This window comes from Pelophylax lessonae, assembly GCF_965119305.1.
Source record: "Pelophylax lessonae genome assembly, chromosome: 1".
In the NCBI taxonomy this organism is placed as follows: domain Eukaryota; kingdom Metazoa; phylum Chordata; class Amphibia; order Anura; family Ranidae; genus Pelophylax; species Pelophylax lessonae.
Window position 1 is genome coordinate 142,034,079 of NC_138768.1, and position 23,949 is coordinate 142,058,027.

General features: G+C 42.5%; 1 protein-coding gene across 1 annotated transcript in view; it reads right to left on the reverse strand.

Annotated features, from left to right (window-relative positions):
* Positions 1-23,949, reverse strand: part of DHFR (dihydrofolate reductase) — a 134,097-nt gene that overhangs the window by 87,536 nt on the left and 22,612 nt on the right. Inside the window, exon 4 of the mRNA XM_082257595.1 lies at positions 7,079-7,205. Coding sequence (XP_082113721.1) covers positions 7,079-7,205 — 127 coding nt within the window. The remainder of the gene's footprint in view (positions 1-7,078; positions 7,206-23,949) is intronic.

Genomic DNA, 23,949 nt, shown 5'->3' on the forward strand with positions numbered 1-23,949 from the left:
CCCTGATCCTCCTCTTCTGAGGCCCCCCACCAACACGTCTGGATCCTCCCCCATGCCAAGCGCCCCTGTAGCCAACCGCTTGCTAGGGGCAATTATGCAGGCTTGAATCTGAACCAGTAGGTCTAGGAAAAGGGGCCCGCAATCTCCTTTCAGGTCAGGAGGTTAAAGAACGGTGAGTGATACAGGCAAAGGAGGCAACAACTAAAATGGTGACTTTAGGGGAGGGGGCGAGAGACATTGAAGATTGCCCCCCAACCCTCAATACATCACAAGTCAGGACGATGCAAAAAAATGTAAAAAACAAAGACAAAAATCAAAAAATAGGAAATGAAAGGTCACGAACAAGGAGCCAGAGAAAATAAATAGAGAGGGTGTAGATACTGTTTTGAAATCAGACATGAAGGTTATCAATTTGTCTAGCTTTCCATTGACATGTACGGTTGCTACAAGACATGTACGGTTGCTACAACGGGGGATGTCCTCCCCAGTCAGCAATATGGATGAATTCAAGGACTATAAAGACGTGACCTTGTTCTTGCAGAAAGTCTTCTGGAGATCCCCTGTATGAAAAAAAAGACACTTCGGCTGTTAATGAGCCACAATTAAAGGCAGATGATTAAAAGTCTTGGAGATCTTAAATTATTGGAGGAGAATGAGGATCCTGTTGAAACATGTACTCCCAACAGAAGGAATGTATATCTAAAAATACGATCTAAAAAGATGCCACTTCTCAGTAAAAATAAATGGTTGGGCTTCTTCCTGGAAATGGTACAGTCTGACCTAAGTTGTGTAGACTGGACACAAAATGGCACCGACAACCTTTCACGTGAGGAACAATTAGCCCTAAGAGAACTTAGAGAAGCAAAACGTATAATCATAAAAAGAAGTGACAAAGGGGGTAACATTGTCCTAATGGACAAACATCGAGAACAACGAGAACTTGAACATCTCTTTGTGAAGGAAGGAATTTAATATGCCTAAATTCTATATCATACCAAAGGTGCATAAATGTCTTAGGAGACTGCAAGGACGACCCATTGTTTCAGCGAGTAAAAGGGCCCCTTAGAGAAAATCGGGAGGTACATGTATTAACTTCTCAAGGAGATGGTCAAAGAATTAGGGTCATACGTACAGGACACTCGTCACGTATTGGCCAAAGTAGCAGACCTGCAAGTCGAGAACGATGCCTGGCTAACAGGAATAGGTGTCAAATCACTTTATACCTTGATCCCCCACCTCTGAACTTCACTACCCCAAGTATGGCCCACAGAATACGTTTCTTGTAGACTTGTTTTACTTTGCTTTATTGAATAACTTCTTTCAGTTCTCCATGAACTACTACCAACAAATTAGAGGTACCTAAATGGGGGCAGCATGAGCGCCGGCCTATGCCTGCCTAAACCTGGGACTATGGGAGAAGGAAAAGGGGTTCACTTCATTAATGTATCTTGGACATGTACACCCCTGGTTAAGATACATAGACGACATTCTAGTTGTGTGGAAGAAACATATTATGTAATATTCAGCTGAATAATAACAAACGCAATATACGCCTTACATACACATATGACCACAGACAAATCTAATTTCTCTGGATTACCATAGAAAATGGCCAACTGTGTACACACACGTTCCATAAAGAGACAGCGGCTAATATCCTTTTACAGGCCGATAACCACCACTCTATGTGGCTAAAAGGATGGTATCCCAGTAGGCTAATTCTTATGGATCAAGCGAAATTTCACTAAATTAAGGGACTACAGAAGGGTGGGAGATTAACTTTATGGAAGTTTCCGTGAATGAGGGTACTCCCATAGAGAAATCCATAAAAGCAAAAATGTAGAACAGCAGGTCATAGCAGGGAGAGTCCTTTGTCAATCAGTCAATGGAAAAAATGGGCAAGAGGAGCAAGCAGAACCTGAAATGGGGAGGCTGATAATATAGCTACCAACTGTCCCTGATTTGAAAAGACGCATTTTCTCTCAGAAGGTATCAACTGAGATGAAGGCCTACTGGGAGAAAATATGTTGGATTGGAGCTAGCAAAGTGACATCAACTAGCGCGGACCGCACTGCAGGCAGCCGTGAAAGATTTTATTCTACATCACTCTAATTCATTGTCCCTGATGTAAGTGCAATTTTTTTTTTTTAATAAACCAGCTTTATACGCATTAATGCACTATGAACATGTTCCATTATCTTTTAAAACCACATGATGTAATTAACAAGATTAAGGAGCACCATAAGCCTGGATACATTCCCTGGAGCTGGCTGACCACTTGTCTTCAGAGGTGCTTCCACTCACACGCATATGATCTCTTGGTGGGATCATTTGATTTGGTAAGCGCCCAATTTTCCCATATAGAGCACAGCAGTGACACACTTTCTATTGTGTATTATTTCAGCTGCACTACAGTTTGTTGTAATTGCATGTGGGAAAGTTGGAGCATCATCTTTTCACTAAACACATTGAATTGTGGAGCAATGGACTTTTTTGCACCATTTATTATTTGTCATTTATTGTGAACAGATCGTGGCTATTTATTCACAAACAAATTATTTTTGATGTAATTCACTTGTTACACCGTTCTAGGAAACAAGAGTTTCACTTAGCTAGTGACACTTTGCCATTTGAACATTCACTATTGTTTGATTTTGCTTATTGCACATTGTTTACTGCATCTGTTACCTAATCACTTTTAGAGCCGGTTCACACTGGGGCGACTTGTCAGGCGACCTGGTCGCCTGACAAGTCGCCTGCCATAGATTAGCACAGGACCCGTTCTAATAGGAGCGACACAAGTCGCTCCGACTTAGAAAAAGGGTCCTGTACTACTTTGGGGCGACCTGGAGCGACCTGCATTGACTTCAATGATATGAAGTCCGTGCATGCCACTCCGAGGTCGCGGTGCAAGCTGTGCACCGCGACTTCACAGGTCGCCCCGGCAAGTTGGGTCGCGCCTATGTGAACTGGCTCTTAGGATAATATCTCATTCAAAAACAGCGCGTCTTATTTTTTTTACAAGGTCTGTCTTTATGTCGATTACATGTCCTGTATCTGGAAGATGCAACTTCTTCCCAAAGTTGCTATGTTTAGGCAGGTTTTATTTAGAAGTGCCACAATATGGTTATTACTGAGCCATCACCTAGAATTATCCCTTTGGGAATAAGTAATCCCTGGAGACCATTAGGGAGCACAAAGCGGCAACAAGCAGAAAAGCCTCTTACTGTCCCTTTAAGTCTTACAAGAGGGGCGGCACCACCGCAATAAAATTATTGTTATAAATAGACAAGCAGTAGCCTGCCCCTCCCCGCCCAGACGAAGCTATGCTACATTCTTAGCGAAACACGTTGACGTCATCAGCGTCACGTGACGCTACTCGTGAAATGCCTTGTTAACGGGGGACTGGGAGCCAATCTGTGGGTGGCATAGCTGGAGGATACAAGAATCATCAGAGGAGCAGAGAAACAGTGGCCAGTGGCTGCTATTTACAGGAGAAATCAGAATATAGACCACGGAGTCCACGAAGTGACCCAGCGTTGCAAAAAAGTACTGTCTGCTTATACATATCCTCACTTAGCCAGGAAGACTTGCTTTAGCACACTGCCCAGAAGGGACGCTCTTTATTGCTCTTTAACCACTTCCCGCCTGCCCTATAGGGAAATGACGGCGGGAAGGTGGTTGTATTATCCTGACACTCCGTCATATGACGGTGGCAGGATAATGTGCCCCTTGGGGCGTGCAGAGCGGCGATCGGTGCTGCGGTGTGTCACTCTGACTGACGTAGGCTCTTTACCATGTGACCAGCTGTGTCCAATCACGGCTGGTCACATAGTAAATAGGAAGTGCCGTTGATTTACTTTCCTCAGTTCGTGCCCGACAGACCCGAGTAGAGGAGAGCCGATCTGCAGCTCTCCTGACAGGGGGGGGGTCTGCACTGGTAATCAGAGTATTGATTACCAGTGCAGACCCATGGGGGGGGGGGGTGCCACTAGAGCCACCAGGGATGCCCACCCATGACCCCAGGAATGCCTAACCATGACCCCAGGGATGCCCACCATGGCCACCAGGGATGGCAATCAGGGCTCAGGGAGCATGCCAGTGCCCTCCCCATCAGTGCCATCTATCAGTGCCGCCTACCAGTGCCCATTATTGCCCACCAGTGCCGCCAATCAGTGCCCATCAGTGCCACATATTAGTGGCACCCCATCAGTGCCTGTCAGTGCGGCCTCATCAGTGCAGGAAAAAACATATCTATTGACAAAATTTTATAACATAAAACAAAAAAACTTTTTTTTTTTTTTTTTTCAAACTTTTCAGTCTTTTTTTATTTGTTTAGCAAAAAAGAAAAAAACTTGCGGTGATCAAATACCACCAAAAGAAAGCTCTATTTGGGGGAAAAAAATTACATAAATTTGGTTTAGGTACAGTGTTGCATGACCGATTATCATTCAAAATGCAACAGTGCTAAGAGCTATAAATTGGCCTGGGTGGGAAGGGGGAAAAGTGCCCGGTATGGAAGTAGTTAACATATGTGCTTGGCTGCTTAACCCGCATTGCTTCTTTACCTCCACACTAAAGCCTGCTTCATGTTAACTGTTGCTCCTCTAAATACTGACTATCAAATGTTTATCCACCTGACACTACAATACTCCAGATATCTATACTACCATGGTCTACCTGACGGCCCCACTGAGCGAAAGTGACCCCCTTTTTTGGTTTATTCAAAAAAACCTGTCCTAGCCTCTGGTTAATTACTTGGACTGTACTGTATGATGGGTCACATTTAACAGTACCAGCTTGGGAAGATGCTTTTTATTACTCTTTAACATCTGTGTTTGGCTGCCTAACCTGCATACTATAGCTTGCCCGCAGATTAACTGTTGCTTCTCTATATACGGTCTACCGCTTGCTTATCCTGCAGGCACTACAACACCTCAAGATCTTACCACGGTCCACTTGACGGTCTTGCTGAGTGAAAGTACCTTTTTTGGCTTACTCAAAAAAACCTGTACTAACCTTTGGGTAATTAGTTGGACTGGACTGTATGATGTGTCGCAAATTTCAATAGACTACATCATAGGAAACATCCCTTTCTGGGAAATTATCCAGTTTTGCAATAGGGAATTAATGTTGTGTAAGGTACTTCATACAGTAGGGGGGGACACATGTGCTCTAGTCCCCAAATAACTTTACACACATGTTGTCGCCCTATACCCAATTGGTCTTGTATCATGTTTGTAATTTCCAAGTGATAAATATTGCATGACAACCCTTGTGTGTACGGATACTTGGCGTCTGGACGAATACTATATTATGTGTTTTATGTTTGTTTGTCTTGAATGCACTTTATGGTTTGTACTCCGTTTAATCTGAGTGACTCCATGATGCTGGGAGTCGTTTGATTTTAATGCTGAAAATAATTTTTGATAGTAAGCCATTAAAAGTTTATATTTTTTGCTATTTAACCCTATTATGACTCTGCTGTCACTTTAGTAACCCCTTTGGTCCCTAGGTAGCCTATTACCAGAGTTTTGTAGTATACTATATGTTTGATTATGGTGACAACACCCTAACTGGTGAGTGGTCTATGGAAGTTTATTAATCCTGGAAATATGCAAGGGCCCAGTTATTTTTTTGATTCTGAAGCACACTGTTATCTCAGGAACTGCGCTGAATTGAGATTGGGCTCGGGTAAGTATAAGGTGTACCTGCACGCAGAAGGTTTAACTTGAGGCAGAAATTGCATTTAGTAAAAAAAAAAAAAAGAAAAAAAAAACACATCCTCCTACCTTTACTACTGCTTTAATGGAAGTATCCTTTTTTTTTTTTTTTTTCTTAATTGAATTAAAGACAAAAGTTAAAAATGACAATGCAGTTTGTCAGTAACATTAACAGTTAAATAGTCTTTATTTTTCTGAGTTCCCCTGTAATTTAGTTTTTTACCTGTTGAACCGGTTGTTATTTTTCAATTTACAGACCAAACTGTGCAGCAAAAAAGGAAGATAGAGGGTTTAGACCAAGGGTCTCAAAACTTTCTAAACAAAAAGGGCCAGTTTTCTGTCCTTCAGACTTTAGGTTGGCTGGGCTGTGGCCAGCAGGAGTAGAAAAGGTCCTGATGTCAGTTGGAATATACCATGCCCCTTCTTTGGTGTCAGTGGGAGGAATGGCACCCCATCGGTGTCAGTGGGAGGAATTGTGCCCCATCATTGGTGTCACTAGGCCTGATTGTTGGTGTCATTGTGAGGAAATGTGCCCCATCATTGGTGTCATTGGGAGGAATTGTGCCCCATTATTGGTTTCAGTGGAGGAAATTATGCTCAATTGTCGGTATCAGTGGATAAAATAGTGCCCCAAGGGCCTGATAAAAGACAGAAAATGTTCGGCATCCAGCCCCCAGGCCATAGTTTGGAAACCACTGGTTTAGACAAACCATTCAACACGGGTAGGGGTGCTTACAAAAGGTCAGTTTTTTTTATTTAGGTAAACCTTTATTGGAAAAAGAAAAAATGAATTCTGTAACTGCTTAAAAAGTGTTAGCTGGTGTTAGGCTTTAATTTATGAATTAGTTACTTGTGCACAATCCATCTAAATCTACTAGCCCATCAAACACTACCCAATCCAGGCAGTGCTGCTGTCCAAGGGTTTCTCCTTCGCTCCTCCATAGTCACCCTAAGACAATAAAGCCAGCCATGGACAGAGGAATTTGCTTTCCTGCAACCTACCTGCTGGGAGAACACCGTGATTACGGCTAGTGGCTATAATAATGGCTATAATTAATCGCATGTAAAATCAGATAGGCTGGTTGTACCCTAATTGATCAAATTGGGTACATTCAGCCTGCTCATACATGGTTCGAATCTCTGGCGATTCCTGCTGAACTGGCCGAGATTCGAACCATTTATGGCCGGCTTAAGTGTGTTACTAGCACAGCTACACCAGATTTTGCACTCCCCAGTTTTAGTAAATCAACCATTTTGATATGTGTATCTAACAGTGCATACTAGAACAGCTCATGTTCTGTACCTGCTTGACATTTTACATAGCTTACTTGGTTAAAAAGGTGTGAGACATTTACCTTATACAAAGAGCTTCCTCCAATGATCCAGATTAGATCGATCTTCTCTTTCATTTCTGGTGTCTCCAGAAGCTGAACAGCCTCATTTAAACTCTTGGCTAGATGGTGAGCACCATTTGGAGGTTCACTGTAAAGATTTAAGAAAGGCTTTAAACAAAAAAAAAACCAAAAAAAAAAACAAACATCTAAAATTTTTGCATAAATGGAAATGCAAACCCATCTGTGATGGTTCTCACCGTCACTGGAAGTGAAAGACAGATACTTAAAGCGGAGTTCCGGGCACAAAAACAATATTTTTTTTTTTGTGCCCGTCCGCTAGTTCAGCCTAACCTGAAAAGGAATTGGATAGTTAGATTTTTTTTTTTTAAAAACTCACCTTGTAATTGACGATCGTAAATACTCACCTATGACAGCTTCCTCCCTCGGAGCCGCGGCTCACCCCGTCACTTCTGGGAGCTGAACGTCATAGCTCCCAGGAATCAATGCGCCGCACCGGCCCCGCTCGTCTTTTCCGGGCGACGCCGCACCGGAAGTGACGAGAGGGGCCGGTGCAGCGCATTCTGGGACACGAAGACGCGGAAGAAGACGGAGAAGAGGACCGCGCCGGCTTCAGCTGCCCACAACCGAGATGGAAACGCTGTGGAAGAAAACTTCTAAGTAAGTATTTCTTCTAAAAGGTAAGTGCGAACCGGGACAGATCAGAGGCTAGCCATTGTGGAATGTGCTAGCCCTGAGTGTCCCGGGGGTATGTTAAAAAAAAAAACGATTCTCTGCCCGGAACTCCGCTTTAATGGACACTGAGAAAATGGCTTGAATAACTTCAAATCGGAGAGAGTAATATTTATCAATGATATCTCTCAAGAAATATGAAGATTTAATCCCACTTTACACAGTGAGACCTATAGCCTGTTGCCATGAAGTCTGTGACTCATAAATAATCAAAGCAATGCTTATATGTGTATTCCATGTACTTCAATGTAGGAGACGGACAGACTGTCATTGGCAGTTTTTTCCTACTGTCTGTCTATTGAGGTGGGATGTGTATTCTGTTACGCCTGTCTGTTCCAATGTTAATTGTTAATGAACTCACATATTGTTCTGTCCAGATGGCTAGATAATTAGTTCAGGTTAATTCTATTTCTGTATACAATTTTCATCTGCATATGATAATGTAATCAGGCAACCCCTGACCTGTGTGTGGTTAATCTGATCAGGAGGGGGATGTGCTCATATGTGTATAAATTGAGTGTGAAACTGTTCAATAAAGGAGAAGATTCCAGTACAAGCTAAGTTGTCAGCTAGCTTTGTATGGGGGTGGCTGGAAAATCAGATATCTATGCGAAAGAGTGTATTAATGTGCTTTAAATATTAAAGTTCATGGTATATTTCAGCTAGTGCCCATTCTAAAATGGAATGTGGGCTCTTGCAATGACATTAACGAGTCATACTAACACACCTCATTCATACACCCTGGACACTTGGCAGTTGGATTTTTGCATATAGCTTACAGACACATTGTTAAGTGTTTACATATTAGACACACCTCAGCCATTCATTTGGACACTTAACAAGTTAGGCCTCGCATACAGATTACAGACAACACCTGAACACAATGACAATTACTTAAATATTAACACATCAGACAGCTGAACAGAGACGGGGTGGCTTTTCCACAAACACAATCTCAGACACGAGACACCCCACATTTTGTGAAATGTATAGGGAAAACAAAAACCTTTTCATGTATTGTTTTAGTAGAGATATATTCTATTGTTAAACTGACCCATGAATTGTACACTAGTTTAAACTGTTTTTTGCCGCTCAAATGTCCCATAAATATGGGAGCCAAACTGGAATAAATCAGATGTATTTCCATTAAAGCTTGAGTGCTCAATGCCTGTACATTTCCTGGCCAGAGAGGGAACATTCACTACACTAGGGAGGTTGGGACTGAAGGGTCGTGACTCATCTTGCAATTGCCTCCTGACGTAAATGAGCGAACACTATATTCACGACTGGGAGGAAGCCGTATACTGGCGGAAGTCCACAAGTACAGTGTGGGTTGTGGTTCCGTTACACCATCTATCAATTAGGAAATAATATTCTTTTTCTGGTTACCTTAAAATACTTGCGACATTAAAGGATGCGTTTACATTTGTAAAAGAAAGAAAAATAATAATAGTAAATGCACATCCTTTTGCAGGTGTAAAAATGTGTATGTATCATTTTATTTTTTTACTATTGGCATTTAAAGTGGAACTTCACTCTCCCAATCAACATTGATTATCAGTAATCATACTGTTAGCATTAGTAAATAGATAGGAAGGTATATCATATTTACTTGTTTTAGGCTTTTATTTTACATTCTTCAGTTACTTCCTGGTTTCTTGCTTATAATGATGTCATACATCCCAGGAGTCTTCAGAATCAACAACTGGGTTACTTTTTAAGTAACCCAGAAGTCTTCAGGAGGGGAGGAGAGGAAGAGGGGTTTTCTCAGCTAAGCACACTCTCCTGCGTGCATGCTTGAGCCAAGGGCAGATGGATTCCAGGAAGTAAATGCTACATGAATCATTTGCCCTTTCTCAAGACAGCCACGGTCAGAAATGCTAGGGGATTGTTTTTTAAAGTGATTTTTCAACAAAATAAAGCAAAGAGACATGAATGGATGGGGCAGTTTGCTTTGTATATTAAAAATAAATTAAATAGTGTTTTTGGTTTGTAATGCTCAGATGCAGATAAGATCTGCTTTAAAGCATTGCTCCCGCGATCAGCAAAAACCAAGCAAACAGAAAACCTCCCTATGCACGATCCTAAACCCACAGTTGATCCCCAGGATAAACAAAAAAAAAAAAAAAAACACAATAGCAATAAAAACAAGCCAAAAAATTAAATTAGCAAATCCATTCCTGACCCCCCCCCCCAGGAAGCAATCAGGTATTTCCTGGATCAAATAGCCATAACCAATAAAATGTTAGTATCTAGTTAACCACTTGCCGACCGCCGCACGACTATTTACGGCGGCAAAATGACGTGTATATATACACGTCACTCGCCCGCGGGCCAATAGGGGGCGAGCGCGCGCCGCCGGAGGCACGCTCCCGCCCCCGCTCGTTCACAGTCATCCCCGCGCGAGTGACCAGCGGCTCGGATGTCCGCCGGCCACCCGCAATTGTCTGCTGCAGAGGGGAAAAGGCAGACGGCTTATGTAAACAAAGCCGCCTGTCATTCTCCCTGGTGTAACTGCAGAGATATCCTGCTATGTAGGATCGTAGGTCTCTGTGGTTACATAAAAATCCACACCCCTTTACAGTTAGAAGCACGCCCCTAGGGACACATTTAAGCCCTGCATCTCCAATAAAGTTAACCCCTTCCCTGCCAGTGTCATTTATAACAGTGCATATGTATAGTACTGATTACTGTAGTAATGTCACTGGTATCCCCAAAAGTGTCAAAATCGCAGATTGCCACCATTACTCGTTTAAAAAAAATAATAAAAATGACAAAAATCTTTCCCTTAGGGAGTAAACGCAATAACTTTTGCGCAAACAAATCAAAATACGCTTATTGCAATTTTTTTCACCAAACATATGTAGCAGAAAACAAATTGGCCTAATATGTTAAAAAATTTTGATTTTTACATTTTTTTTGGGGAATTTCATATAAAAAAAAATGTGAAAAAAATATTATTTTTTCAAAATTGTCGCTATTTTTTTGTTTATAGCGCAAAAAGTAAAAATCGAACAGGTGATCAAATACCACCAAAAGAAAGCTCTGTTTGTGGGAAAAAAAGGACATCAATTTCATTTGGGTACACCGTCGCACGACCACGCAATTGTCCGTTAAGGTCACGCAGTGCCGAATCACAAAATAGGGCCTGGTCAGGAAGGGGGTAAAATCTTCTGGGGCTTAAGTGGTTAAAGTATATTTTGTGCAGTTAGTTATGCAGCCAGCTCTTTTTTGAAACAATCTACTGAGCTGGACAGAATTAGTTGTTGAGGGAGTCCACTCCATATTTTCACAGTTCTTACTGTGAAGAATCCTGTCTATATGTGGAGGTTAAATCTCTTTTCCTGCAGAAGTAGAGAGTGCCCCTTTGTCTTCGGTAATGACCGGAAAGTAAATAACACCAACTTCCCTATATGCAGTGTTGCCAACCTACTAGACTGAAACTTACTAACACAACACCCAAAATGTACTGCCACAGCCAGGTTTTTACTGCCATTTCTAAAGTTACAAAATTACAGTTCTAAATGCAAATTTCTGTATTTAGGCTACAAACAAGTACAATATGCAATCAACTATGTTATTTAAAGTGGGTATTAAAGCAAAAAAAAAATATTTTATTTTCGATATATAGTAATTAGCTTAGGGACAGGACTCAGGAGAGCAAGGGATTAGAATGGGCAAGCACTGCTCAGCTCCCTTGCACCATGACATCAAACAATACGCTCAGGCACCGCCTCCACCAGACCCGCTCCGTGCCGGCACCGTCTACAACACAGTGTACTACAACACAGTGTAGTAGGCCCTCGAATGGTCTCGCCCGGCTCTGGACTGGAACTGTGCATGCGCAGTTCCCGAGCCAAGCATCACAGCCATATTTTTTTTACTGGCAACCTTTTCCTGTCAATGGCATTTAAAAATGGGATTTTTGACCTACCGTAAAATCAATTTCTCTGATGTTCATTGACAGACACAGGTTCAGATCTTCATAACCATTGGGTTATACTGCCCCCTACAGGAGTAGGACACTAGGCAGAAAAAAAGTCTGGCTACGCCTATGGGCAGTCCCAGGGGGTATACTACCTCTCTCTGCTATAGGCACTCAGTTTAGTTACAAGCAGTGTCAGAAGAATTACAACTCCACAGAGTGGTGGGTACTGTGTCCGTCAAGGAACATCAGAGAAATGGATTTTACGGTAAGTCAAACATCCCATTTTCTCTTTTGGTAATTGACAAGACAGAGCTTCAGATCCTCAACCATTGGGACGTCCCAAAGCAGTGTTAAACATGTGGGGTGGGAATAGAAAAAAAAAAATTCCCAAGGCTAAACAATAGCCAACCAGGCAACAGGAGCTCAACCAAAACAACTGAAAAAACAATAAACCCTCAAAGAGGATTGGGTCCTCCCAACAGCAGCTTGCAAAACCTTGGAGCCAAAAGAAGCATCCGCAGATGCCAACACATCTACCTTATAAAAATTTGTGAAAGCATCCCCCGACGACCAAGTGGCCGCCTTGCAAATCTGCGTCAGACACTTGATGACGAAAAGCCCAGGAGTCACTAAGTGCCCAAGTAGAGTGCGCCTTAACAGGGAAAAGGAGGAACCTGACCCTTGGTGGAATAGGCCTGAATCACTGTCTGTCTGAGCCATCTGGAAATGGTCGCAGAGGAAAGCAGACAACCCTTTACGAGGCCCATCTGTGAACACAAAGAGAGAGTCTGACTTCCTGAAGCCACCAGGTACACCCTAATTGCCCAGACCACATCCAAGGCATGCAAGGCAATTTCCTTTGGATGTTTAGGCCTGAGACACAGGGAAGGCAGCAACACACATTGTTTTGTCTTCAAATTAAAATCTGAGACACCCTTTGGAAGGATCGATGGACAGGGGCGAAGAACCACCTTATCTCTGTGAATCACCAGGTAAGGTGAACGACAGGATAACGCCACCAGTTCTGACACCCTGCAAACAGAGGTGATAGCTACCAAAAAGGTCACCTTCTGGGACAGCTTAAGCAGGGGAATCTCCCGAAGGTTCTCAAAGGGAGGCTTCTGGGAGAATGAAAGCACCAAATTGAGGTCCCAAGGTGGCAACGGAGCCCGCACTGGAGGACCCAAATGTCGGAAACCCTTTAGAAAGGTACGCACCAGGGAGTGTGTGGCCAAAGGCTGTGGGAAAAAGACTGCCAAAGCCAACATCTGGCCCCTGATGGTACTCAAGGCCAATTTCTGTTCAACCCCCCATTGAAGGAAGGTCAAGACTAGAGCCACCGAGAAGGAGCAAGGATGAACCCCAAGAGACTAACACCACCCAATGTACGTCTTCCACGTATGATGGTAGATCCTTCTAGAAGTAGATTTTCTACCTTTTAACAGTGTAGGAATCACTGACTCAGATAAACCTCCTTCAGCACCTGGTGTTAAACAGCCAAGCCATCAAAGCCAGCGACTGTAAAGCAGGATGGAAGATAGGTCCTTGGGACAGCAGATACTCCCTGAGAGGAAGCTTCCAAGGAACGTCGGCGACCACCCGAACCAGATTGGCGTACCAAGCCTGGCAAGGCCAGTCCGGAGCCACTAAGATGACCAGAATCCCTTCTGCCTTGATCCTGCATAGAAGTCTTGGCAGAAGCTAGAGAAGGGCGAAGGCGTAAATCAGACGATACTGACCCCACAGGGCCACCAGCGCGTCTGTGGCGTTGGCCAGAGGATCCCTTGAACGAGCCACAAAACCTCGGTAGGAGTACAGAATAGTGTCCATCGGTTTTGGCCATTAGTAGAACGTTTGTTAGTTTTAGGATAGCAGTTTCTGTGGAGTGTTGAGGCCAAAATCCAGACTGAAGGGGATCAAGAAGGCCATTCTCAGCAAGGTGGTCGCTCAGTCGGTTGTAGACCAGATATTCAAGGAGATTGGATAAAAAGGGGAGCAAGGAAATAGGGTGTAGGTTGTTAAGATTGTTTGGGTCCAGTGAGGGCTTTTTAGGTATGGGGCTTACTAGTGCATGTTTTAGAGAGTTGGGAGAAGATGGCAGAAGAGCGAGAGACAGATTGAAGATGTGGGTTAGAGAGTGTAGAATAGAGCGAGAGGGTATACGTAGCATTTGCGAGGGAACAGGATCCAGAGGGCAAGTGGTTAAGTGGACGTTAGCAAGTAGTTTAGCAACCTCATCTATAGTGGTGGGGTTGAATGAGGGAAGTAGTGATTGTACCTATGGGCATGAAGTGTAAAGCATGGAAGGTATCTGAGGTCTGTTCACAAATTGTATCAATCTTCTGTTTGAAGTGGTTGGCGATCTCCCGGGCAGTGAGTGAGTTAGTGGGTGGAGGCAATGGAGGACGAAGTAAAGAGTTGAAGGTAGCGAAGAGTTGCCGGGGACGGGATGAGAAGTTGTTAATGAGAGTGATAAAATAGGTCTGGATGGCAGTGTGGAGACTGGAATTGTATTTTTGGAGGGAAGATTTATATTGGTTGAAATCTTTCTGAGACCTAGTCTTACGCCATTGGCGCTCAAGAGTACGGCTATACATTTTCAGACTTCTAGTGTTATCTGTTTGCCAAGGTTGAAGGGGTCGGGGCCTGATTTGATGTGGAGTGAGGGGGGGCCAGTGTGTCCAGGCATGATACAGAGTTACAGAGTGAAGACACTTTTCAATGTCCGTGAATTTCTACGGTATACTAAGCAATGGTGAAGATCCTTTGCTATTTTAATATAAGTCTCAACTTAGGCTCCCTTCTCTCCCCCCCCTTTTTTTCCTTTTATGCCCCGTTTTCTAATCTGTCTGTTATTTTTAGATCTTTTTCTGTGCTTCTCCTGACGAAGCGAACAGCGATCTCACGAAACGCGTAGAGAAATCTCCGACACAGATTACTAACTTCTGATGGAAAATGTCTTACTTGATTGTTCTTATGTCGTCTACTTTTGCGTTTCTCATAGTTGGCATTTGTAAATGACTATGTTCTTAAAATGTCCTTTATATGGTTGGTCTAGATCAGTGATGGCGAACCTAGACACCCCAGATGTTTTGGAACTACATTTCCCATGGTGCTCATACACTCTGCAGTGTAGTTGAGCATCATGGGAAATGTAGTTCCAAAACATCTGGGGTGCCAAGGATCGCCATCACTGGTCAAGATAAAAAAAAAAAAAAAGTTGTATATTTTACGTATTTAATTTTTTCTTGTCTCTGTTTTGGGGTTTTTGGGCCATGATCTTTTGTTTGTTCTGCTGAGAAGTCAGTTGATCTGGGAGCTGAATAAAAAGCTGCAGTGGCTTTAAATATAGCCAAATGTTGATTGAAGCTACTTGGAATAAATATTCAGAGGGAAAAAACTCCACGTAAGAAGGTAACCCTCTCTTAGTAGATTTAGTGGTTTTACTTACAATTACAGTTTTCCACTTCCTGGTCCAGTGAGACACTGGTGACGAAACCCAGACCTCACAGCGGCATCCTGGGGAGATCCTGGCATATTTTCCAGGAGGCAGACCCAGAAATCCAGGAAGTAAAGGGAGGTGGAATAATCTGACTTTTACTATTAGGGCACTTACCTGTCCAGGGATCCCGCAGTGTCCGCAACCAAGGTGATTCTTGAGTTGGCTCTTGGGTGCTGGCGCCACCATCACCATCTTAAGGGAAACCGGCAGTAAAGCCTTGCGGCTTCACAGCCTGTTTCTTACTGCGCATGCGGGAATAGCACTGCGCTTTCTCAAAGGGCCAGCTATGGCGAGGTTCAAACTTCCGGTTAAGTTTTGACAGGTACCCCCTCACAAGGTGCCAAAGGTGGCACAGGAGGAAGGGGGGGGGGTTGGCAGACAAGCAGAGTTTCCCCTTTTGGGTTGAGCTCCGCTTTGAAGGCAGAACTATACTCTTTCAATTAACATTAACTATTTTTAATCCTTGCACTGTTGGCATTATGACATTAGTAAATAGATAAGAAGGTGTATTATACTCATGTGTTTTACACTTTTTTAATTTTACATTTCTTCAGTTGTTACTGGTGTCTGGCATGGCCTAGGCCATAATGATGTCATACACCCAATTAGTCAGGAGGGGCTCTCTCTGCCAAGCACATCCTCCTTCCAGTATACCTGAGCTAAGGTTAGATAAATTCCAGGAAGTAAAGGCTACATGAATCATCTGCTCTTACTCAAGATGGCAGTTGCTAGGGGGTGTTTTTCAAAGTGATTTCTCAACAAAATAAAGCATGGAGGAATGGGTGGATTTGCTTTGAATATAAAAAAAAATAATCAAATAGAGTTTTCAGTTTTTGGGGTTCAGACACAGTTTAGTTCCACTTTAATGAAAATGATAGCCATGAGAATAATATAGGGGAATAGTATTAAATATGGTAGTCTAAGGGTTAATTTCCCCTTTAACCACTTCCATACCGGGCCATTTCTGGCACTCAGCACCTACATCTAAAAATCACAATTTTTTCCTAGAAAATTATTCAGAACCCCTAAACATTATATATATAGCAGAGACCCTAGGGAATAAAATAGAGGTCATTGCAACTTTTTATGTCACACGGTATTTGCGCAGAAATTTTTCAAATGCGATTTTTTTTTAAAAAAAATATATAATTTTATGAAGAAAAAAAAAACAAAAACACTAAAGTTAGCCCAATTTTTTTGAATAATGTGAAAGATGATCATACGCCAAGTAAATAGATACCCAACACGTCACACTTTAAAATTGTGCACACTTGTGGATTGACGCCAAGCTTCGGTACTTAATCTCCATAGGCAACGCTTTACATTTTTTTTTTTTTTACAGGTTACCAGTTTAGAGTTACAGAGGAGGTCTTGGGCTTGAATTGTTGCTCTCACTCCAACATTTGCGGCAATACCTCACATGTATGGATTGAAAGTAGTTTACATATGTGGCCGCGACGTAAGCATGCGTTCGCTTCCCTGTGCGAGCACCCGGGGATGGGGGCACTTAAAAAAAAAAATGTATTATTTTATTTTTATACTTTCCCTTCAATTTTTTTTTTTTTGTTGATCACTTTTATTTCTATTACAAGAAATGTAATCATCCCATGTAATAGGAATAGGACATGACAGGTCCTTTTTTTATGGGGAAACTGGGGTCGATAAGACCTCAGATCCCTCCTACAGGCTAGAAAACCTGGAATCAAAAAGATCTCGGCTATAGAGCCGAGATCTGAGCAGTATTGACAACTGCCGGGCCGGGCGTGACGTCATCATGTCGCGCCCGGGCCTCTGAGAGTCAGAGACTGCCAGGGACCATCTGGTCCTGAGTAGACTCTATGGTGTACTTCCGCTGCTGGTGGATTCCTTCTCCAGCTCGCCGATTGCACAGGCGAGCCGGTAGAAGCACCGGAGTGCGGTGGGAGGGGAATGACCCCTCCTGCCGCCTGTAAGAACGATCAAGTGGCTTAGCCGCTATGATTGTTTTTATAGTGCAGGGAATCGCCGGTGGGAAAAAATGATATCTGAATGAAGCCGGCAGCTGCAGGCATCATTCAGATATCCCTACTTAAAGCCCTGGACGTCATATGACGTCCAGCGGTAAGAAGTGGTTAAAGAAGCTAGTTTGCCTTGTGTTGTATGATCAGGATATAATATTTGCATTTGCCAAGACTAGATTTTATAATTGCAACAATGTATGATATTTATGAATAAACCTTGAACTTCTAATCTTCCTGCTTAAACAGATGTTTGTACTAAGCAATGTATACCGTGACTCTAAACTCTTTCTTCACGGTTACTATGGTGATAGCGTATGTATGATCTTTCACTCCGGAGACACAAAACAGACAGCCAAGGCCACATGTAGCAGCAGAAAAAGCTTTTCATAACGCATAGATCTCAATGGATTCTGACAATCTGGAACTATTAAGTGTTCAGTACACAAATGAGCACAAAAATATAATGCAGAATGTAAAAGGTTGAACAAGGATTTATGTAAAAGGCAAATTCTCCCCTCAATTGCTCAGATTTATAGCTAAACTGTTTTACTCTCCTATACTGGTACTAATCAAACTATATCAATTCCTATATATTAATACAAAACTCATTCTTCAAGTTTAAATAATTTATGTACAGACTAATTTATGCACAACCCATAACCCGCTGGTCTTATTCATAAAAAAGGGCATCATTGCACAATGTACTGTAAAAACAAAAATTCAACACATGCATCATGCAGACCGTTTAAAACAAAAGTAAACATATGGGGAATAAAAGGAGATGGAAATCTGAAAACTATAAAAAGAAAAGCAAAAAGGCACGTTAAGAAAAAAAAAAACAAAACACAAAATTCAGTTCTAAGGTGGAGAAAAATCCCACAAGGCCAGAAGTGCATACAATACAGGTGCATCTCATAAAATTAGAATATCATCAAAAAGTTAATCTATTTCAGTAATTAAATTATAAAAGTGAAACTCAGATTTTATATAGATGCATTATACACAGGGTGATATATTTCAATCATTTCTCCCTTTTAATTTTGAGGATGACTTACAGCTAGTGAAAACCCAAAATTCAGTATCTAGAAAATTTGAATACTGCATAAAACCAATAAAAAAAATAAAAAGGATTTTGAATGCAGAAATGTTGGCTTACTGAAAAGGTATGTAGATGTACAAGTATAGTATGCACTCAGTACGTGGTCGGGGCTCTTTTTGCATGACTTACTGCATCAATGCGCATGGCACTGCTGAGGTGTTATGGAAGCCCAGGTTGCTTTGATAGCAGCATTCAGCTCATCTGCATTGTTAGGAAGATGAGAGACACCAGACCTATTGACAATACACCACAGATTCTCTGTGGGGTTTAGGTCAGGCGAGTTTGCTGGCCAATCATGCACAGTGATACCGTGATCATTAAACCAGGTACAGTAATCCCCCCTCCATTGTGGGGGTTACGTTCCGGACCCAGCCGCGAAAAGTGAAAATCCGCAAAATAGAAAAACCCTATTAAAATGCATTGTAGGCATGTTTTTTTTTACTGTCACTGTACGTGTAAAAGCATTTTAAAAGGTCTTTAAACACACTTTTAAAACAATAAAAACTCATTTAAACACATAAAAGATACTGAGAGACATAGCAAGAGCTATGGAAAACACAAAAATATTTCATTTTTAATGATTTATATAGTAAAATAACATTACAAAAAAACGCAATATACCGGGACCACAAAAACTGAACCGCGATGGAGCGGGGGTTTACTGTATTGGTACTTTTGGCAGTGTGGGCGGTGCCAAGTCCTGCTGGAAAATGAAATCAGCATCTCCATAAAGCTGGTCAGCAGTGGGAAGCATGAAGTTCTCTAAAATTTCCTGGTAGAGGACTGCACTGACTTTGGACTTGAAAAAACACAGTGGACCAACACCAGCAGATGACATGGCTTCCCAATTCACATCAGGTGAAATATCAAACCCTGCAACAGGAGGATGAGTCGATCCAGAAGAGTCCATGGTTTGTCCGATACGATTTGTCCGATACGATACGATTTTGGTACGATGTCAGCGTACCAAAATCCTCCTGGGCGTGATCCAAGTGACCAATATCACCAGAATCCCTTCGAACTGTATGATAAATGCTAAAAGATCCACATCCAGCACCCCCCACCTCTGGCATGACGCCTCAACACCTCTGGGTAAAGGCCCCTCTGTTTTTCCTGTATTCAGATGTTGTCTAGTGAGAAGATCCATGTTCTAATTTTTCACGCTAGGAATGGCAAACAAGGCGAGCAAATGACTAAGCCTAAGCCAGAATTTGATCTGTCTCCTGAGCAGCACGCCTTCTGGATCCTCCCTGGTGACTAATGTACACTACCAGGTTGTCCAAGTAGATTTGCACCAGGAGACCTCTCAGGTGTTCCGACCAATGCAGAAGAGCTACTCGAATCGCCCTCAGCAACATCCTTTCCTCTGACAATCAAATGCTGTAAACTGAGAGGTTCTTTAGGACTCCACCCTAGGAAGAGAGGCTAGCATGCATCATCAGGACATTCAAGGACAATGGAAGGAGGGAGGAACATCTGTGTGGAGATGCACTAATCGCATGATAGGTTTGTCTTGGGGTGCAGACACAGAGAATCCAACCTATTGTCCCACACTGACAAGGCATTCAGTTGAAGGGCTTCGAAATGAAACTGCCCATACATTAGTGCCTCGAATGAATATACCATCTTCCCCAGAACCCTCATGCAGACGTGTTTCGGGGGTTGTGGTAAAAGTCCAAAGAGACTTTACCCGAGTTTGTAGCGACAGGCATTCTTCTTAGGGTACAATCACTTTAGACCAAAAATCAGTCCCAGATATTCCAGTCATTCATTGTGTATTGTCTGATGCACATTTTATTACAGAAGTGTAGCAGATTACACCCGGAACTGGAGGCCATGCAGGTAAAACCTCAGGAACGTAGGCAACCCAAGACCAAAGCCAGCACCTTGGTGAAAACCATGGGGGCCATGCAAAGGCTGAAAGGAAGAGCAACAAACTGAAAATGTCTGCTCCCTATTGCAAACCACAGGAATCATTGCTGCAGCAGGTAAATTGGGATGCATAGATAGCCATCCTTTAGATCTACTGATGCCAGATAATCCCCCTGCTAGAGGAAGGTGACCACTGACTGTAAAGATTCCATTCGGAGTTCTTGCACATGAAGGAACTTGACTCTTGAGATCCAGAATTGGGTGAAAATCGCCATTTGGCTTCAGCACTGCAAAGAGATTTGAGAAGAAACCACAGAACTTCTCTCCCCCCTGGGACTAGACCAATAACACTCTGTGCATGCAGACCATCGAGTTCCTAAAAAAGATTTTATTTTTTATATTGTGGGTTCAACAAAAAATTTGAAAGCTTGAAACACGGAAGGGGATGGCTCCTAAATCTCAGTTTGTAACCTTGAGTTTCTACTCTGCAGACACATTTGTCCGCAATCTCTCTGAGCCAAATGTCCAAATGCTTTTTGGGAGTAGAGGGAGAGGGAGAACTTCTGCACCACAGACTTTGCCTTCTTCCAAAATGGTAATAGCATACCCTTATCCACAGTTACCTTTTGAATGTAATTATCCAAGCCAGGACCAAACACCCCCCTTGAATGGGTAGGTGTTAAAACCTACATCTTTTAAAGGAAGCTCAGCTGACCAACACTTTAACCAAAGAATTCATGCTCAAATGATAAAACTGTTGAATAGAATCTTTTATTCATCCACTAAGAAACTAAGTCTGCCAGGGAAATCCTCCAGCAATCTACCCAATTCAGCATCCCCCTGCTCCAGATCCTTATCTTTTATTATGCGTCATGCCCACACACCCACAGCTGCAACTGACAGCTGCAGTGCCACCCCTACAAGGGCAAACAAAGACTTAAACAGTCTGGGTAAGAAAAGACATATTATATATATCTATCTATCTATCTATATATTATATATATATATATATATATATATATATATATATATATATATATATATGTAATATAAATTGAAGACTTGTTCTACTTTGTCTATCTACTCACTTTTGACTCAAATTGTGGCTGCAGATATCTATGTGTCCTCCCTGGTCTTATAGGAGGTACACTATAACACCTGCATCCCTATTTACTCACGTACACAATTTTTTTTTTTTTTAATTCATATAGATCTTCTAGACATCTAAACCATAGGTTGCAGCCTGACCGCATGTTGGTTTGGTTCCTGTGTTCGCCCCGGGGGGGGTCTTCCCTTACCTTGCGGTCCAGGATTCTTACTACCGAATAGCTGGCTACATGCCTTTCAGGTGTGGTATCTTTGACTAAACCGTTCCTCTTGACCAATTGATACACATGTACAGTATTGCTATATATAAATTTTTTAGATGTATGAATATCTTTATTTTTGCTTGTACTTTGTGTACTTCTTGTTTACACGAATGATTATATATATTCCTTTTTCTCTATTCTAGTGATTATAACTGAGTTTTGCATAAATCCCTTAATTGCCCCTGAAGAAGCGGCTATTGCCGTGAAACATGTTGGGTTAACAATTTTTGGGCAACATCGATCTCTACATAGACACTACCCAGGAGAATCCACTTCTGGCTGATAAAGGGTTCATAGTGGCTTCTATTAACCCCTGTGTAGGATTCGACATTACCATATGCATTCAGTAGACTAGAATATGGTCTGTAACTGCAATTGTTTTTAATGTCGATTTGTTTGTACTACTTTGTATCCTGTAACATAGCATACATTTTATGTCTTTATTTTTGTCCTTAATAAAAACTTGATATTTCTTATACATAATTTCTTCGAGCATATTTGTCATATGACAGCACCCAACTAGAAAGTCCCCCCCTCCCATGCGCCCTGTTCATGCTCTTTTCTTTTTCAATATATACATTTGGGACGTGGTGCTTATATCCTGTTAAAATTGATTTTTGAGTCTGTCCCTTTCCCTCTAAAGACTTAAACAAAACGTAAACATCCGTAGCATCCTTTAAGACTCGTACTTCAACCTCAGGAACTGACCGGGTCTGTTATTTTCAGAATATGAAAAGCAAATCTGGTCGTTTCCTAGGAAAATGTTGAGCAAATCTCTTTGACATGTAAACACCTTTTCAGGGTAAGTCAGTCTGTGTACAATACCTCCTTGAAGTGTGGATGAACAGGGAAGGATTGGAGGTGCTGAGGAGCATGCCAGGATCACAAACTGGTGAGCTTTTCGTGGAGGTAATACAGGTAGGGTTAATTTTTAAGTTGGTCCTACCACCTCAGTCAGACAAAACTACAAGCTCCCTTAGAATTGGAGACAACCTTGGAAACAAAAGAGCTGGAGAGAGGTGCCTCAGATAAGTGCAGGGAATTAGTCTCAATGAACCAATCAACCCCCCCCCCCCAGTGGAGTTATTACTGTGGTAAGTTTCCTCCCTGCCTGTTAAGCAGATCTGGGAACCAACTCCCCCATGTTCCCCACTTCTCTGACCTCACTGTGCCATGGACTGCTAACTATGCGTGGAACCTAAGTGGTACAACGTCAGCCAAGAGGAGCATGCATAATAACTTGCTACCATCCCTAACAAGGCAGAAATGTACCCAGTAACAGAGAGCTTTACTGCCCTTGCACAATGAGTCAGCTGGACGGCGTAGCACCGCAGTTCCAAGCGTCACAGGAAATGTCTGCCTTCTCCAGAGCTGAAGCACAGAGTTAGCGAGTAAAAATAGCAGCTGCCAGGGTGCTCTGCCCCCATCTAGGTCACTGAGTCACAGCACCTCTGGGACAATATGTGTCGGTCCATCGGACGCCGCCAGGTTGCACCTCAGTCTATTCCGGAGCTCAGTGATGCCCTGGTCCAGATCTGGGAGGAAATACCCCAGGACACCATCTGTCGTCTCATTAGGAGCATGCCCCAACATTTCAGGCAAGCATACAAGCACGTGGGGCCATACAAGCTACAGAGTACCATTTTGGAGTTGCTGAAATGAATTTTCAGCAAAATGGACTAGCCTGCTGCATCATTTTATCACTTTGATTTTTGGAGTGTCTTTGAATTTAGCCCTCTGTAGGTTGATAATTTTCATTTTCATCAAAACGATGTGGCATCCTTTTATTCCCAAGACATTACCCAGTCCATATCAGTGAAGATATCCAACATTTTTTTTCTCCCCATTGAGATCTGATGTGTTTTCAAAGTGTTCCTTTAATTTTTTTGAGCAGTGTAGAATAGATCTCAGCAGTGAAGATCTAAATGCGTTCATGAAAAAGATCACTTAGGTAGTTTGCTCAAAGGACCATCCATCCCAGCATGGGTCATCAGTGCAGACTGTCATGTGTAGTAAAACCACTGCGCTCAAAGGGTCATCCACCCAGCATGGATCCTCAGCATAAGTCCAGACTGAATGGTGTTCACAGTCACAGCATCCACATATACACTATACTGTCTAAAGTATTGGGGCGCCTGCCTTTAAACGCACATGAACTTTAATGGTATCCCAGTCTTAGTCCATAGGATTCAATATGGAGTTGGCCCACTCTTTGCAGCTATAACAACTTTAAAGGCCCGTACACACGTACCGATCGTCGGCATACAAACGTCGGCGGACGAAAGATCTGCCGATTGTACGCGTGTTAGTATGGTGCCTCCGACAGCTGTCTGCGCACAATCCACGGACAAAAGTCTTTCTTGCAAACATG